Below are 18,150 nucleotides of genomic sequence, written 5' to 3'. Positions count from 1 at the left end.
GTGCCACTAGGCGTTTAAAATTTGAGAATGTTATAAATGGCGTAACATTAGACGAAATCGCTGCATTTAGCGTACACAAGCGTGCATACGGTTTTGGTATGTAGACAGTATCGATTAAACTCATGCCACATCTGTGTACGCCGTGAGCAGCCTACACACAGACGATGAGCGGCCACGAGGTGGCCGGGAAGTGTGAACGAGACAGCATTTCGGCGGCCGTGGGTTCCGCTCCCGTTCGCCGCCGAATGTCCAAGTGTGAACGCTCCATTACTCTGAATTTGCCCTCATGGTTTGTCTTTTTACTTTATTACATGTTTCTCGGTATTTTGTTCTGCCATGCTGACTTAAGCCTTATCTGAGTTTTCATATCAACGCAGCTAGTCATACCAAGCCACCTGTCCTAGCTGGACACACAACGTTGCAAGGCCACTGTGGCTATCTCTCCACGATCCACACACCAGCATTCCTTTGTGCTGAGCTTGCCTTTTTGTATTAACAGTTTTGCAGGCAGACCAAATAATCAACTTTAGCAGCCATCATGCCTGGACAAGTTTCACACTCCCCACCCTAACTTCATTCCCACTTCCCACCCTCCTCCCCCTCACTGGTTCTTCCAATTCGGAGGGATGACCCTAGTTAAATCCCGTCAATGATGAATGCTTTGCCCAGACGAAGTCAAGTCCTCTTGTCGGAACGTTGGCAAGCACCCCGAAGTTTTGCCCTCATTTGCTCACTTTCGTAGGCATATGCAGTATGCAATGTAGATGGTAAAAACATGATCAATTCAATGGCAAAAAAACAGGATGTAGAATTTCATAAGGCTGTAAAATGCAGATCAATAAGGAATAGTTCTGTGATAACTCAAAAGGCAGTGCCCTACTCTTTGAAGCCAGATTAGGATGTCTTACAACGCGAAGATACAAAAGGAAATTTAGCGAACAAGATGACACATGAGCAATGTGTGGTACATCAATAGAAAGAATTGAACACATTATACAAGAACGCGGCAGTATTTTCCGGATGTCGAGGGAAACAAAGTCCCTCTCCCCGAGGCCCTAGAGTTTAGAGAACAATGGTCATGAGAATGGATCTGCGCTACAAGGTAGCAAAACGGGATTGGAAGATTGGCGCCTCAAAATGTTGGGAGGCGTCATCAGCTTCGGACAGCATGGTTAGGGATTGTACTTTAAAAAGAATGACGAAGTTTTAGACCAACCCCGTTAAAAAATAAAGCAAAAAAAACGAGAATGGTGGACATGCTACCACCCCGTTTAAAATGCGGCACTGGTATATCTTCCAACAATCCAAACTGGGCAAGAGGGCGGAGGTTCACACATAGATTGTCGCTATATATTCTCGTCCCTTTCACATTTTTTTATGAGCACAATTTCATGGGCTGAAGTCATGATGTACTGGCCACTCTTAAACACACACGAAAAGCAAAAGCTCCAGTTAATTGCTTAGGATCCGTTAAAATGTTCGAGGTGGCCTCAGCCATTACATTCTTTCCCAACGTTTTCCACCGGACAGACCGTGTTTCCTGGCTAAGAGCTGAAACAGCCGAAGCCATATCTGTGATGAGTACTTAGTGCGCAACCACAGTAACACACAGCCGTGTGTGCGTGTGTCTGCGTGTGAAGCGTTACAACGTTCCACTAAGGACGCCCGAGTACTGCAGCCCCTGCTGAACTTGAACTTTACAGCCTGGAGAGTGGTCTTCGGTCACCGCCTTCGCCGCCGGACGATGCTGTGGTCGCAGTGCCCGAACTCTCCGCAATCCCTTGTGATTTCTCCTTCACATTTAGCTTCTCTATTTGCAGTAACTTCCTCACAGAGTTGCAGTATATTAAGGTCCCGTTACTATTTGTGCACCCGTCCAGACATTTGATGTTGCCATTCCTTCTTTCATGGTAGAATCATCTCGGTATCGTCAATCAACTGCTTTATGTCTCCTTTGAGGTATTTTAGAAAATCCTTATTTTTATTTGCCTGCAGTTGTCCACCGTCCATGCATAACTTACCGCTAGCTGTGGCCATTAACCGGAAATTGCTCCCAGTACCCATATGCGTTCTTTGCAGTGTTATTTTGTTCCTAGCCAATTTGTTTTGCGATATATCAACTTAGCAGTTCCTACCCCTTTCACTTCGTCGTCTATCTGTTCGACTCCTCCAAGTTGTAGCCATCGATAAACGAAGGGTCGTCTAGATACCTGAATCTGAAATAGAGCGCATGAACCTATTTCATGTTCCTTTAAATGCTGATATGCTTTTGACCATTTCCCTCTTTCTCCGCCCTTATGCATATTTATGAAACTGATCATGTGCTAAATTTATTTTCTATATTTCGTCGCTTATGTTCCCAGTTTATATGTTGTTGGCCGCGGCATCCCTTATTGCATTTGCTGATAGGTATTCGGAAGCCCGGAGTGCCGACGGACCCCGTAAAAATTCCACGGCGGTGCCACTGCCTATCCGTGCGCCCAGCCCTTCTCTAAAATGAATGCCATCTCGTTCGAATACTCCGAAAACGCCTATTACATGCAGTTTCCTGTTTATTTCTGCAATTAGAAATCCATCCTTTCCGACGTTGCAGCGAGACCATTAGCACCATCATTTTGTCCTGCCGCAGCTATTTTGAACTACAAGGTACCGCTACCACTAAGGCCGATTCACACGACAGACCGTAGGGTTGAGTTGAGTTGAGTGGTTGTAAACTACCGGTGGGATTAGCCTTGCAGTTGCTGCCGGCAATTGCTCTACCGTAGCGACACTTAAATAGAAATCACAGAAACACTGTCCGCAAAAAAACCCAAATAGACACTCCTGAGGTCACCATGTGGAGGCCAAATCCGTGTCCTGCAGGTAAAGTAGAAGAAGGCGAGAAGCATCCCTTCTACTCGACTGGCTCCCGCGCGGGAAAACAATCTCCTGAAGAGAACTGTGAGGAACTCCTGCCTTCTTGAGGGATCCGAATAACACAGCCCGTTCCGCGTTGTACAAAGTACAGCACAAGAGGTAATGTTCTATGTCACCACACACACCACACGATGAACACAATGGTGACAACGCTAGGCCAGTCTTATACATCCACGCCGGCGTACGAGCAGAATCCGTGCGAACGCGGTGCAGCAAAGTGGCTTGGTACCTTTTGAGACCCTTGGTCACACATGGCTTATGAGAAGAGCTCCAGAAAGAACTGAAGTGGTACAACACCACATCTCTGAACATTCGCTTGACTTCATGAGGGACTCCATGTACTGGAATCCCGGTGAGAGCTGTATGGGCGAGGTTGCCTGCTATCTCGTTGCCTAAGACACCTATGTGCGAGGGCGCCCATTGAAAACGTATAGAGAAGCCTTTGCTATGTAGATTCTGCACCAAACGTAGGGATCTAAGACTCAAGGCATCAGTGGGGAACCCGCACTCTAACCTTTTGAAGGGCAGATTTTGAATCCGTAATTATGACAGTAGGTTGAGGCGTACAACACCGTAGCTTCTTTAGAGCTGCCTCAATGGCAACGCTTTCGGCCATTGTGGAGGACACGACTTTAGTAAAACGAACAGACCAATCATACTTCAAAGACGGAATATGAAAAGCAGCTGCACTAGATCCTCTGACCTTGTCCACAGAGCCGTCTGTAAAAATTTGAAGATGACTGGCATATACGGTCTCAAGATGTTCCAGTACGAGCGAACGCATTGCCGCTAAAGGAGAATTCCGCTTAGCGCGAACGTGGGGAATTGTCAAGGAACAATCGAGGCTCGGAAAGGACCAAGGTGGCTTCAATGTCTTAGGTCGATCTCTAAGGTCGAGACCCAGAGAACGAAGAGTATTTAAAGCCAAGTACGCCCGGTACTCAGATCTCTTTCGAAGGCGCTGTAGAAGCGCTCTCCCGGCAACAGTCTCTCTGAGGCGGCCAATTTGCAGCAAAAGTCTTTGTGAAGCGGCTAGCCGAAGAGGTTTCGATTGAGACTCATACAGTACTGCATTGTTTGGAGCAGCCTGCGGAACGCCGAGAGCCCTCCTTAGTCCCATTCTGTGCAAAACCTCAAGGCGTTCCAGCTGCGATACCGAGGGGGAAATTAAAGGGAGCTGGTACATTATGCGACTTGTCACCAGGGCATCGTGAAGCCTGATCATTGAAGCAGGATGGTTTCCCCATTGCTCACTAGCAACCCTGCGAAGCACATTGAGACGCGAAGATAGTGAAGCCACAATCGAGTCCGCAGCTCGTCGCCACTGTAGACGTGAGTCAATAGTGACGCCCAAAAAACGTATGTGGTTAACCTGACGAAGGCAAGACTGATCAAGGTCTATGCTCAGCCGCGCATACCGTTGTCCCCTACCTGGAAACAGGACGAAGCCAGATTTTTCCACCGAGAGAGTCAACCCAACACCTTGAAGGTAACTTTTAACTGAAAGCACGGCCAGTCGCGCTAATAGAGCTAAGCGTTTGTGTTGATATCCGGTTAACCAAAGAAAAATGTCGTCTGCATATATCAACATATGGACATGCCTACAATGTTTTTGCACTTTTGCGGGAAGACCAGCCATGACAACATTAAAGAGCGTTGGGGACAGGAAACTACCCTGAGGTACCCCTCGCAATACCGCCCTTTCGGAGCTCATTGTACTGCCTAACCGCACTCGAAATTTACGATCACTGAGAAATGAGTGAATGAATCGCAGAAGATAGCCCTGTACGCCTATGACCTGCAGACTATTCAGTATTGAGCTCTGGAGGACGCTATCATAAGCCTTTGATACGTCTACGAAAATAGCTAGTGTTGAAAGTCCAAAAACACTCTGATGTTCAATGTGGCTTATCAAGTCCAGGACATTATCTTACGCGCTTAAACCTGTGCGGAATCCAGTCATGCATGTTGGTAGTGCCCTTCTATCCTCAAGCCACCAAGACAAACGCTTACTTGCCATCTTCTCCATGAGCTCAGCCACACACGACGTCAGCGATACAGGACGATACGAGGCCGCGTCTGTCATCTCTTTGCTGGCCTTCAGCAGTGGGACTACACAAGCCACCTCCCATGAAGGGGGAACGTCACCAGACTCCCACACTCGATTGAGATAGGTTAGGAGCATCTTCCGGTGTTCCAGAGGCCGGTTCTGTAACATTTGATTGGTAATGCCGTCAGGACCTGGTGCACAGCGACGCAGCAGGCTGCGGAGCGCTGTCTGTAGTTCTCGAAGTGTGAACGGGGCGTCCATAACAGACGGAGGCGTAGCAGGCAGAGCGCAGGGATGAATGCCTGGTCTGGAATTTACAAATGCATCCGCAAATTCCTCTGCCAAGCACACGAGATGTTTCTGCGTGCGCAATGCAAGCGCCTCGAAAGGTTTACTCGGACGAGAGCCACCAGCAAGACTGCCAACGGCACGCCAAATTCTCGTTATCGGTGAGAAAACAGTCAAACTAGCGCAGAAGGATGCCCACTGGGACCTAAAGAGCTTGTTCGCATGACGTCTAATGACAGAGTTGAGCCTGTTGAAAGTTGTCTTCAAGGCTCTGTCGTCCTTCTTCCGCAACAGTTGTCGCTCCGCCCTTCTGCGCGCTGCGCAGAGGTTCCTGAGTTTTAAATCCAGAGTCGGAAAATGATCAGGTAGCTTGAGCGCCGTGGTAGCAGCCATCTTAGCATAAATCATTTTTGTCTGTCACATCACCGGAAACACAGGCTAAGAGCTCCCTGTATTTGTCCCAATTAACAACATGGCAAATTTTAGGACCACGCAGATGGAAGTTTGGCAGTAAACACAAATATCGGGTAGTGATCACTTCCCATTCGTTCAGCTCTAGTTGACCACTGCACACGGACGTCGGGTGAATGTAAGGTTAGGTCTATAGATGTGGGTGAGGTTGGAGACCGAAAGAAAGTGGGACTTCCGTCATTGGCCACGCACAGGTCCAAACTGTCGATGACTTCTACAAGTTGGCGTCCGCGAGAATCTGTGTTCCTGTCACCCCAGGCAGGGTGGTGGGCGTTGAAGTCACCGCAGATGATTCTGGGTGCTGGGCAGCGGTCACAAAGTTGCTGGAGGAACAAAGCCATATCGACCTTCTTCCGCGGGGACACGTATATTGATGCAATGGACAGAGTTCGGAAGGCGAGCCGAATCCTCACAGCCACTATCTCAATACTGTCGGTGCAAAGATCGGTGACGTTCAAAGCCACATGAGGAATCTCCCTACGTATGTAAAGGGCAGCACTTCCTGCGGCAAAAGACTTTATGCTGCAATTCTTGTGGGCGACGTATCCCGGCAAAGACCTCCCGCTTTCAAGCCAGCCTCCGAGAGGGCCAGTACTGGAACACAGGTCTCTTTCAAAAACAATTTTAGTTCTGCTAATCGACTTATAATCCCAGCGCAGTTCCATTGCATGATAACGGCACTTTTCTAGGGTTTTTAGTTGCAACAGGTTGAAGAAAACTAGCCATCTAGGAGTTGAAGTTCTCTGCGAAGGCGGTGATCAAGGTCTCCAAGGAAAACACCAGCTGTATAAAGTTCTTCAAAGTGCCAGGCTGCATCACTTGGCTATATGAACGCAGGACATCAAACAAAACGCGTAGAAGGTCAGGGAGATTCCGTCTTTTGAGCTCCTTATTTTGCTGCACGCACTGGCGCACCACTTCGACAAAAGACGGGGACTGGGACCCACTCTTGGCCACGGTAGCTGGTGTCTGCATCTCTTTTAAGGCAAGGGGATGTCCTCCATGTTGTCGAGTCTTGCTGTGATCTGGTCGCTGAGTAACATGGACACTTATTGCAGAAGCAGATCGAACAGCCAGCTCACCCTCGGAGGCCGTTGCCGACTTGCTCGGATCAGGTCGCGCAGCGACGTCGCTTGCTACCACGTCCCGAGCTTCCGACTCGAGCGCAGGGAACACTTCACTTCCATGTATCGGCTTCTCAGTAGGTTGTGGTTTGGGGCCACTAATGAAGGACTTGTGACGGTGTAAGGCGCTTACACGGAATGTGCAGCCACTGAAACTCGCTGGATAATCACCTCCACAATTAGCGCAAGCAAAATCTGCCTTGCACTCTTTGTAATCATGGCCACCACCACACCGCTTGCAACGTTTATCTTTGTTGAAAACTCTCGCTAAATGTCCAAAGTGTTGGCACCTGAAGCACCGGGGAGGAGTTTAAACGAACTCGTGGACTGCATGTTTGGTGAAACCAAGGTCAATTATTCCAGGGCGCTCGGTGTTGGGAGCAAACGTTAGCAGAATAGAGTTTGTAGGCTTCGCTGCCCATTGTTGTTCTCCAGGCTCCACCCGGCGCATTAACCGTCGCACGTGCAGAACTCCTTGCGGTTTCAAGTAGTCAAGAAGGGCACTTTCCGAATACCACACTGGTACTCCCCTTATAACACATGTGTTAGTCATGTAAGAGTGTGGCAACCGGTCTTGAACTCGTATGCCACCGATCTGAGAGCACCGCAGAAGAATGTCTACTTGCTCTTCCGTTTAGATATCTAGATGAAGAGCCCCTTGCGTTGTGAAGCGACTGCGAATCGGAGCAGATCTCAGTAGTACTTTAATATCATCGAACAGCCTGATAGGGTTCCACTCTCTGAAGTCAACACCTTTCTCTTTTGGCTGAACTATCACTGTTATGCCGACTGTCCGGTGCTTCCGATGACTCACCAATTTGAAGCCGTCGTTGTCCATTTCCGCCATGTCAGCGACTTCCTCGTCAGAGGCGACGATAGTTGAGTCGTCCCCACTGAGCGATGATGACGCACTGCACTGCTGGACGTCCCTGATGACTGGCAGATCCCCGCCATGTGATGCCATGGCCGCATCCGCCCCACTGGGCTCCTTCGGTTGGCGCTGTCCCTTTAAGGATACCGGCGCCGTAGCTGCCGTACCCTTCCCGTAGGGACAGTACCGCCTTAAAGACGCGGCCGTCTTCCAAGGATGGAAATAACCTAGTTAATAACTAGAAAACAAGGCAAAATTACTGAGCTGAGGTGACAACAGATCGAGCAGCGTCATCTTCCTCTTCCTCCTCTTCACCGTAGGGTCTGCGGCCGCGCATCACGGTTCACGCGTCACTATGCTGTGCGAGGCGCGCTGTCCGCCCGCGGCCTGGTCAAGAGAGAAATATGAAGTGGGTGTTTCCCGGCAGGATTCAGCGGCGGGTCACGAAGTTTTCGGCTTTACTTTCTGGCCACCAGCCCACATTTCCCGACGTTTCCATAGGGTTGCTAGTAAGGTTGCTATAATAGCTTCGGCTGCAGTGAATGTCTCTCCCACGGTCAAATTTCGACGGATGCGAAATTCTAGAGGCCCGTGTGCTGTGCGATGTGATTGCATGTTAACGACCCAAGCCCTTCACTACGGCGTTCCTCACAGCCTTAGTCGCTTTGGGACGTCAAACCCCCATAAAGTAACACAAAAAAATCATTGTCACCGATTTAAATGACGCCGCGATTAATCCGACTAACTCCTAGTTACTGCCCATTCAATTTCCACCCCCTGCGATTTAACATTAGCCGGTCAATTGTGACCGGTCAGCGGAGAGGGGGAGAGAATGAGTCAAGGGCGGAAATCGCCAGATGTCATCAACAGGAGGACCTCCTTTAAGGGGGCAATTGCCGATTCATTCTTGAGTTGCATGCAACTGTAGCTCATTCACTGTAGGGTACAGATGTGCAGAGAGATAGAGGGGTAAATTGGAGAGACGGGGTCAGTAGGCAGCAGACTGAAGCTCGACTTCTGTTTCCTGCTTCCCAGCATTGCAGTAACTTCCGCTTTCTTGGTGCGTTGTCTGTTTTTTTTTTTTGGTCCGCCGTATCCGCTTGGCAACATCGGACGGCAGATGAGTTGTAGTGAGGTGGGCACACGTGCTGCGCAGGCCGCGGACCAACCGTCCGTCGTGTGAATGCGCCTTTTTACAAGCTGACGCCTTGCAACATTCTCTTTCACATGGCTGATATGCGGTATGCTCATGACCGCATCTCCATTGCTTGAAATCAAGCCACCACCTCCTTCAGCGCATGCGCAAACGACAGATGACAGCAGCTGTGAAGCAGGAACGGAGCACTTGGAAGGCGGAGTACAGATCTCGTGGATCCGGGTATCGCCTGCGATGCTTCCATGCGTTTGCATTGAACCAGTGTTCTGGCTAGCAGACGAGTTTTCCCTCATTGCTTCAAGCCGAAATCGTAGGAAAATGGCGGATTTTCGTCTCTGGTTTCTTGTCCTCTCCGGGAATATCCTCGCTGCCTCTCGCCTGCCCCCCCCCCTCACCCCCCCACCGCTCCAGTATAGTTCGGGCGCTGTGGCTCAAGTTGGAATTATAGTGGAGATTAGCACGTGTGTACTCCCTCCCGCTCACTTACTTTCGCCCCTTTTCTTGCTGGTGCCACCGCTTTTATGGCTTTGTTCCTTCCCAGACTCTTGGCTCTGACACTGACCGCATTTGTTGGCGTTTCACTGTTAATCTCCTTGCTATCACTGCCTGCCTTATGAGTCACTTTTTCACAGCTCCTCGTGATTCCTGTTTTCTGACCTGTTTTCTCTAACTTGCCCGAGCTACAAAAGCTATTGCCCATCCCGTGCACACGTTCTGCACTGGCATGTCCGCTATCTTCGTTTACAATGTCGGTAGTTGCCACGCTTTCCCTGAGTATTCGGTTGTCCCCAGTCTCCCTATTTCAGGTATACCTTTCCAGCGCATCCACCCACGGCTCTAGGGTAGAATTTTCACTGTCTACCCTGTTAAGTTGAGCAGTCAATACCTGAAAACGAATTCTTCACAGTCTCAGCATGTAACCTGCTTTTGCTTCACAGTCTAGCACTACGTGATTATGCTAATAGAAACATTTCTAGAATATATAGAGGCTCAGATACCGCACGAAAACACGGGGTCATACAACATTTGAAAACTACGTCCTTGCGTAATAAGACGAAGGAGGAAACACATACGACGTGAGAACGTTCTTTTCAAACTATGAACAAACTTACCCTAGCGAAATTAACAATAAATAAATTTAGTCACCTGCAAATGCCGACTCCTGCCTGGAAAACGATGAACTAATATTCGGGCACGCAATTTTCTGTCGTAACTCCACAGCAGGAAAGCGCGATTCATGACTAGGAGGAAACCTGACACTGGCGGAGATAGTACGGGCTGTTCACAGTGCCTATGCTAGCTTATCACGAACCCTGTGACGAGTCAGCCTTTGCTGCTGTAACACGTTCTGGCGGAGGTGTGGTAAGATCCCTAAAAAAAGCTATATTCCTCAGATATGTCCAGCATGACGGATGACCTAAAGCGCCTAGAAGGCCTGTTCCCGAAGCAAGATAAGGGAAGGGATTTCTTGGGCGCCTACAATAGACTACAATAGGCCGTCTACAATAGGAGGGCCACACCCGGCTATGTGCGGCCACTACCTGGATCTCGGTGTCGAGTGGCGCCAAACAAAAGCGGGGCTTATTTTCATGCACGTGATGCTACCTTTCAAAAACCGTCCCGCACCGGTCAGAAACGGCAGTGTCGAGCTCAGTCGCTGGTGCCTGTGCTGAAGTGTGCATTGCAGCTGTGGAAAGCGTGGAGTCGAGATCACGTTTTCTCTCCGTGATGGCTTCTGCGACGACCAGCGACGAATTCCCCCACGTCGTCATCGACACGAATTCCCAGAGAGAATACACCCGCGGTAAGTTTCTCGGCAAGGTATGTCACCTTAGACGACGGGTGTGCTAATTTCTATACAGCAGAACGTGCTGATACCCTTTTAGCATAGCCTGATTAGAACAACACCCTGTGAAAAGAGCAAGAATATTAATTGCTGCTGTCGCTTTGTGCGTCGGGTAAAGCGCAAATAAGCTTTGAGTGCTCATATGCTGTGCGAGTGGTTAATGTACAGTTTTTGGCAAGCGTAACCATGACAATGAACTTAGCAGTGTAACGTAGCAAGAATGGCGCACCATAAGCTCTATATACGGCGTGTTTCACCTAAGACTTTATACAATTTTTAAAGTAGGCGTTTTGTGTTAGAAAGGCGCTTTTGTTTGGTATAGCATTGTGAGCGGTGTAGTACGCCAGAATAGAGCTAAGATGTGCGAACAAGCAGGCTGGGTAACCAAAACTCAATAGTATGTACGTTTTAACTATTGCTGCTAGGTTCTGTAATTTTTGAGAGGCATGTAGCCCGCCCTTACCATTATCTATATCAGTTTTGGAAGTTCGATAACGCGGTAACCTTCTGCGCTCTGGCCGAACAGATTTTGGTTACATCCTGCCCAAACACGTAAGTTTTCGAGAACCTTGCAGGAAAAGCAACCTCTCCACTGCACGTAACTTATTGAAATAGCCAAAATTTGTTGGGGCACAGCGCCGACGGTAACGGTTTTTGTGAAAATTTTAAGAACTGCTACTTAGATTAGTTATGAAAGGGTACACTACTCTCGATAACATCGGAGCTTTGCGATATTAAATAAAGAGTTATCCATTCAATATTAGGTAACCAGACTGCTGGTTAGGACTTCTTTGCAGTATTCGGGCGTTGTAGACCGCTTACATATAATAAACTGCGCATCTCCAACAAAAAAGATTATTCTTAACACGTTTCGATGCCGACTCGACTCCTTCATCAGGGGTGACTTAGGGCAGCAGCTAGAGTCTTTAAGTGTGAAGGGGAGGAGGGGGTCAGAGGAACGAAATCTGTGATACGAAAGGCGTGGGGGAAGGAGGGGGGTTTGAAGGTTTATTTCCGCAACTACGTGTTGCGAGGACAGCCAGGAAAAAAGCTGTATAGACAGCTTGAAAGGTCCTGGCTTCCTCTTACAGTGCAGCATTGACGGCGGCAGAAAAGGACATCAAACAAAATATAAGGAAAAAAAACACGTATGTTCAGTACATAGAACGACACATGTACGTTCAGTACGCAGTACATTCTGCATGTAAAGGAAAAAAGAACTACTTTAGGTCCAAGAGCCTATAAAGGCAAACGCAGAGAGGAGAAAATAAGGGACAGTCAAATTGACACATCCACTCAAAATGTAACAGCAAGAAAAAAGAACTACAGGAACAATTGGGGCAATTCTTTCAGAGAAGTATTGGAGACATCAAGATTCTTGTGGCAGTACAACTGGTTAAGAAGTGTCGGTAAAGTATGCTGCAACATTTGTTTACCATAGTTTGTGCGGCATTTCTTAACATTCCAAAGCTCTGCTGCGCGGGTATCATACACAGTTCTGCTTTGCTCTAACCCAGCAAGTGTAAGTAAGGAGTCATCATTTTTCATTATGGCGAGTTTATATTTATGGCACAGCCTATAATTATACATGGATTTCATTGGAATAACGTCGTGTCGGTGGAAAAGGCTCGCAGTGTGGAAGAAATACGGCGCTTTACATGCAATGCGTATAATACGTTTTTGTAAGACAGTGAGGTTGTTAATATTTTCGGCTGTTGTTGTTTCCCACACCATACATCCGTAGTTGGCTATGGAAGAGAACAAAGAGTGATAAAGTAACATGTTGACTGACGTAGGAAAATTAAAGCAATGGCGGCGCATGATACCAACTGTTCTGGAAAGTTTCTTAACGACGTAATTAATATGGTCATTCCACGACATATCTGCTGCAAAGTAAACGCCTAGAGTTTTCCCAGTCTCCACAAATTCTACTCTGGTATTGTTTAATTCAATTAGAGGAAGTTCAAAGTGTTTGTGACGTGGGTGAAACATAACGGCTGCAGTTTTACTAACGTTAATTCTTAAGTGATTATCAGCAGTCCAAGTATTTATTTCTTTTAAGGTTTTATTAGCTCGATTTGCGAGATCAACCGTTGAAGTACCCGAAAAAAACAGACTAGTGTCATCTGCGTAAATTATGTACTTAGCAGTGCTATCGATGCGAACAATATAATTGATATAGAGAACAAAAAGAAACGGACCCAAAATGCTTCCTTGTGGAACACCAGAAGCTACCGCTTTCAACTGGGAGCATTCACCTGCAATACTAACAAACTGAGATCTATGTCGCAAGTATGAGAAAATCAGCATATGGGCTATGCCTCTAATGCCGTAGTGATCTAATTTTTTGAGCAGCACAGAGTGATTAACAAGGTCAAACGCCTTTGAAAAATCTAAAAATAATCCAAGTACCATGTTTTTTGCTTCAAAATGTTTTAGTATGAATTCTTTCTGAGCATGGAGAGCTAACTCAGTCGATCTATTTTTACGATAGCCATATTGAGCGGTAGTGATAATGTTAAATCTTTCAGTGAAGCAGGATAGCCGTTTAAAAATAACTTTTTCGAGGCCTTTAGAAAACACAGGTAAGATTGATATCGGGCGATAGTTTCCATTTCATTTTGGTTTCCTTTTTTATACACTACTGGCACTTTTGCCCTTTGCATAAGACGCAGAAAAATGTCGGAAACCAAGGATAGGTTGAAGATATGGGCGAGGCAAGGTGTAAGAATGTCGATGGTAAATGTTATGGGCTGTATCTGAAAACCTGACGCATCTGTGGCTTTACTATTATTAAGCGCTAAAGATTCTGTAATTACTTCATTTACTGTAACCGGCGTTAAGAAATATTGTTTCACCATTTCGGGCACTCATATAGGACAGATTTACGTCGCCGCTTGACGTGTCAGCAAAGGAAAGGAAATAGTCATTAAAGGCATCTGCTAGATCAGAACCTTTTAATTCAATCCCTTCATGAATAATTTTTGTGGTCGGTTCGGAAGAATTACTGAAGATAGAATTTAAAACCTTCCAAACTTTTTCAGACTGTCCACCAGTTGAATTTAATCGGTTGTAAATATATTGCTTTTTAGCGACGCGAAGTTGCTTTGTGACGAAGTTCCTAAATTTTTAGAATGTTTTCAGCGCTTCAGGATATCTACTTTGTAAAAACAGTCTGTAAAGTTTATCTCGTTTTTTATCAACTGCAACATGTCCTCGTCGACCCATGGTTTCTTACTTTTTTTGACTGGGAGAATTTCTTCAGCGGAAAGGAAGCATTATAAATGTCAGTAAGAATCTATAAAAAATTTTCGTATGCTTCGTCAGGGTCGCTTTCCTCAAAAACATGTTCCCAGTTAACAATAGATAAGCGTTCCTTGAACTCGCATAACGTGTGATGATTTATAATGCGATAAAAAGACATTTGGTCGGGTTGTCGTTGAGAATTCGGAGCGAGATTAACAGATATGAATATTGGCATATGATCACTCAGAGCATAAGCAATGGTGCCTGATTTCAAGCTTTCTGTTTTGGAGTTTGTTATGAAAAGATCTAAAAGTGTTTATGATTCTGTCGTAATCCGTGTAGGAGTGAACGTTAAGTAAAGTATTGAACTCGATTGTTGTGTTATTGTTGGCCAGCATGTCAATGTTAAAATCGCCACCTAAAATTAACTCATTGGTTCATGTTAACAAATCATAGGAATGAATCAAGAAATAAAAAGAGCTCAGCAGAACTGCTACCCGGTGGACGATAGCAGACACAAAATATCCTTGTGCCAGACTTGACTGCCAGGACTTCGTAATGGGGTGTAATACAACAAAATTCAGGCAACATTTCTGATTCCATTAGATTCGAAACTAACATTGAAACACCACCTCCCCTTCTTATGGATCGGTTCATATAGAAACACTTGTATGTCGGAATCACATAGACGTCACCTTCACAAGTAAACCACGTTTCAGAAAACATAACATTGAAACAAGTTTCCACTTCTCTGAAAAAACAGTCAAGTTCTTCTTGCTTATTTCGACCAGATCTGAGATTAACATGAATGCAAGAGCAACAATGAAGATTATCAGGCTTAATGGAACTATTGATGTCAGAAAGATTAACTAGATCAGTAGAAAGAGCCATTGGAAAAAGAGTGCCGCGTATTGCCACACATTACTGGCTTTGCAACTGGTCCAAATCTGCTGGACGATGAATGACAATCGCAGGATCATGTTGTTTCCTTCTAACGAACACTTTCCCATTCCGGTGCCAAGCGTACTGGTAATCATTTTCACCTGCCCAAGCCTTTGCATAGCGCCACAGCTCACGGCTTTGACGCGTCATGTTCTCGCTGACAGATACATCCGAGTGAGCATCTCTTAAATCTGTACGCTTCTGAAACCACATGTCACGAGTTGAGAGCTTTGAAAACCGTACAATGATCCCAGGCACCTTTCCTGGCTTTGAAGGAGGTCTGTGCACAACATCGACGTCATTCAAAGTAAGCTCTGGCAAATCCACAGATTTTGCTACGTCATTTACCTTTTCCACCAGATTCTCATCATTTGTCACCGGTATGCCGTGCACCTCAAGGTTCAGCTTTCTGTTTCGCCACTCAAGGTTGTTTACAGTCATTTTCAATGACTCAACATCATCAGCGTCGACTCTGGTCTCAATCGCACTGACACGTTTCTTTAAGGTACAGATCTCTTTCTCATGTTTTACCTGTTGCTCAAGTATATCATCGTATTCTTTTGACATTACTTCAATAGACTTCTTCACTTCATCGACTTGGTCAGGCAGGCCAGCAAGAGCATCAAGTTTTTGACATATGCCTGCTAAACAGAAAGCAGGGTCAGGTTGCGTGCTGGGTGTGTCCGAGCTTCCTGCGTTTGTTTTGCGACAGTCTGGACATCGCCACGTTTTGCGACCTTTCTCGCCTTTTACCTTATATGTTGACGCAGAAACACCAGAGCAATTGCCAAGATGGTAGGTGTACTCACATTCGGCGCACTTGATGGCGAGTCCGTCATTTGGCAGACATTCTTCGCAGGAAGGGCATGTCTCCGGCATTCCTTGGTATAGCTTGTGCAGCATACAGGCTTAAATTCGGAAAATCTTTCTCCTAACACTACAACTGATAGCACGGTAGAAAACAAGGCAGCAGCGAGCAACAAGGCAGCGGCAAGCAACAAGGCAGCAGCGAGCAACCCGGCAGCAGCAGCGGTGGTGAAAGAAAAAATGGCAAGTAGAAAAGTGGGTTTATCACGAACCTGTAAGGCGAAAACAAAACAGATAAGGGGGGCGTCCGATCACCACCGTCGCTGCCGTCCGTGTGACCCGTTTACAGCTCGGCCGGTAGAAGCGCGGGGGCGCAAAAGTCTGTGACGTCACACTTAGTGCTGTCTTGAGGCCAGCGCAGCCAGGTTCGTCGTTGAAATCTGCAGATGCAAGTAATTCACGGAAGCTGAGCGTCGGAAAGGCACACTGGAATGTCACGCCTTCAGGTCAGAACAAGGCAGCGCACTATGGCAGCAGGCAGTCAGGGGTAACCCACCTGTAAGGCGAAAACAAAACAGATAAGGGGGCGTCCGATCACCACCGTCGCTGCCGTCCGTGTGACCCGTTTACAGCTCGGCCGGTAGAAGCGCGGGGGCGCAATAGTCTGCGACGTCACACTTAGTGCTGTCTTGAGGCCAGCGCAGCAAGGTTCGTTGTTGAAATCTGTAAGGCGAAAACAAAACAGATAAGGGGGCGTCCGATCACCACCGTCGCTGCCGTCCGTGTGCCGTCCGCGTGCCGTCGCTGCCGTCCGGGTTAATGCTGTTAGTCACGTTGCACAGTGGGGAGGGGGTCATTGCCGACTTTTTTCGTTGAGTTGAAGAGGGAAGTCTCTGGGATAATACTGGGGGCAGGTTTGCTTTTTTGCGTTTGTTGTTCAGGGTGGTAGTAGTAGTAAGTGGATGAAAGGGGAAGAGGAAAGGAAAGTGCACGGGCCTGTGACTGATGTTATCGGACCACCATCACTGCCGGCGTGCAGATAAAGAGGATTGCAAACTAAACATTTCGACAGATTTGCCTGTCTGGTTGGGTTTGAAGACTTATAATAAACTGCACAACTCCAACCAAAAATTTTAACTTTAACCCAACGTTTCGAAGCCGACTCGGCTCATTCATCAGGGGTGACTGAGGGCAGTAGCTAGTGTCTTTTAAGTATTTAGGGGGGGGGGATGTTAAAGCAACGAGAGCTGTGACGCGAAAGGCGCGGGCGAGTGGGAGAGGGGTTTAGGCTGTTAGTCACCACCTCCCTGCAGTGCGCCAGCGTGACTAAAAGCCTAAACCCCCTCTCCCCCTCCCCTGCGCCTTTCGCGTCACAGCGGTCGTTCCTTTGACACCCCCCCCCCCCTCCATACTTAAAAGACGCTAGCTACTGCCCTCAGTCACCCCTGATGAAGGAGCCGAGTCGGCTTCGAAACGTTGGGTTAAAATTAAAATTTTTGGTTGCAGTTGTGCAGTTTATTATAAGATAGAGAGCAGAAGGATAGGTACAGTTTCAGACGAAGGGGAGTATAAAGATGCGGGCGGCGCAGTCGTATCAGTCAGCTCTGCCTTAGACTAGCAATAGCCGTCCAGGCCCGTTTCCTCCAGGAAGGCGAGGAGAGACCGGAGCGCCTTGGAAGCGTTGGGGCCGGTGGGTTAGAGGGGGGCACTGGTCGAGTCGGAAGGAAGGCTCAGGTCCCTGTAGCATGCAGCCAGCTTTGCTGGTGAATGGCAAAGGCGGGGCAATCGAGGAGGAGGTGATCGGTGGTCTCCTCCGTTTGGGCGCAGCGGGAGCAGTCTGCCGTGAGGGCCAAACCCTTGCGATGGAGTCTAGCCACGGTCCAAGAACATCCGTTCGGAGCCGGAGTAGGAGGGACCTCTGCCGTCTGGTGATCCTCTTGTCTGGCAGGCATTGAGGGGTGTCCCTTGGGCAACCCTGTGATCGGGGTTAGCAGCTGGCAAGGTGGTCAACACCGAAAAACAAAGACCGCACAAAAGCAAACCTGTGCGACGTGACTTACAACCTTAGCCCCCCCCCCCTTCTCCCACTCCCCCAAGGCTTTCGTTCCAATGACCCCCTCCATACTTAAGAGGGCTCACCAGTTACGAGGCACATCAATTTCAAATTTTCTGTCGATAGATGGTAGCACTTAAGTACCACAAAAAGGAGGGAACTTCTATTTCCTCTCCAGGTGTATAAATTCTACCGCGACACGTAAGTGTTAGTTTTTTCGCGAACAAAAACTAAGGCCGACAACTTTCTGTGTATATCCTGCCCAAGCTTGTAGACAGAAGCACAAGCGAATAAACCCTCTCAAGGGGTGGTGGTCAGAAAATGGACGTTTATCCAGTAACCCACAACTGAGCTGCCACAAGGAAAAGTACGTTTTCCGG

General features: G+C 47.5%; 1 protein-coding gene across 1 annotated transcript in view; it reads left to right on the top strand.

Moving 5' to 3' along the window:
* The first annotated feature begins 10,604 nt into the window (after positions 1-10,604).
* LOC144109751 (serine/threonine-protein kinase PLK1-like) overlaps positions 10,605-18,150 on the top strand; it is a 29,197-nt gene continuing 21,651 nt past the window's right edge. Inside the window, exon 1 of the mRNA XM_077642546.1 lies at positions 10,605-10,697. Coding sequence (XP_077498672.1) covers positions 10,605-10,697 — 93 coding nt within the window. The remainder of the gene's footprint in view (positions 10,698-18,150) is intronic.

Source organism: Amblyomma americanum, chromosome 11 (genome assembly GCF_052857255.1).
Source record: "Amblyomma americanum isolate KBUSLIRL-KWMA chromosome 11, ASM5285725v1, whole genome shotgun sequence".
Lineage (NCBI taxonomy): Eukaryota > Metazoa > Arthropoda > Arachnida > Ixodida > Ixodidae > Amblyomma > Amblyomma americanum.
This window is presented reverse-complemented; position numbering and strand designations above follow the sequence as displayed.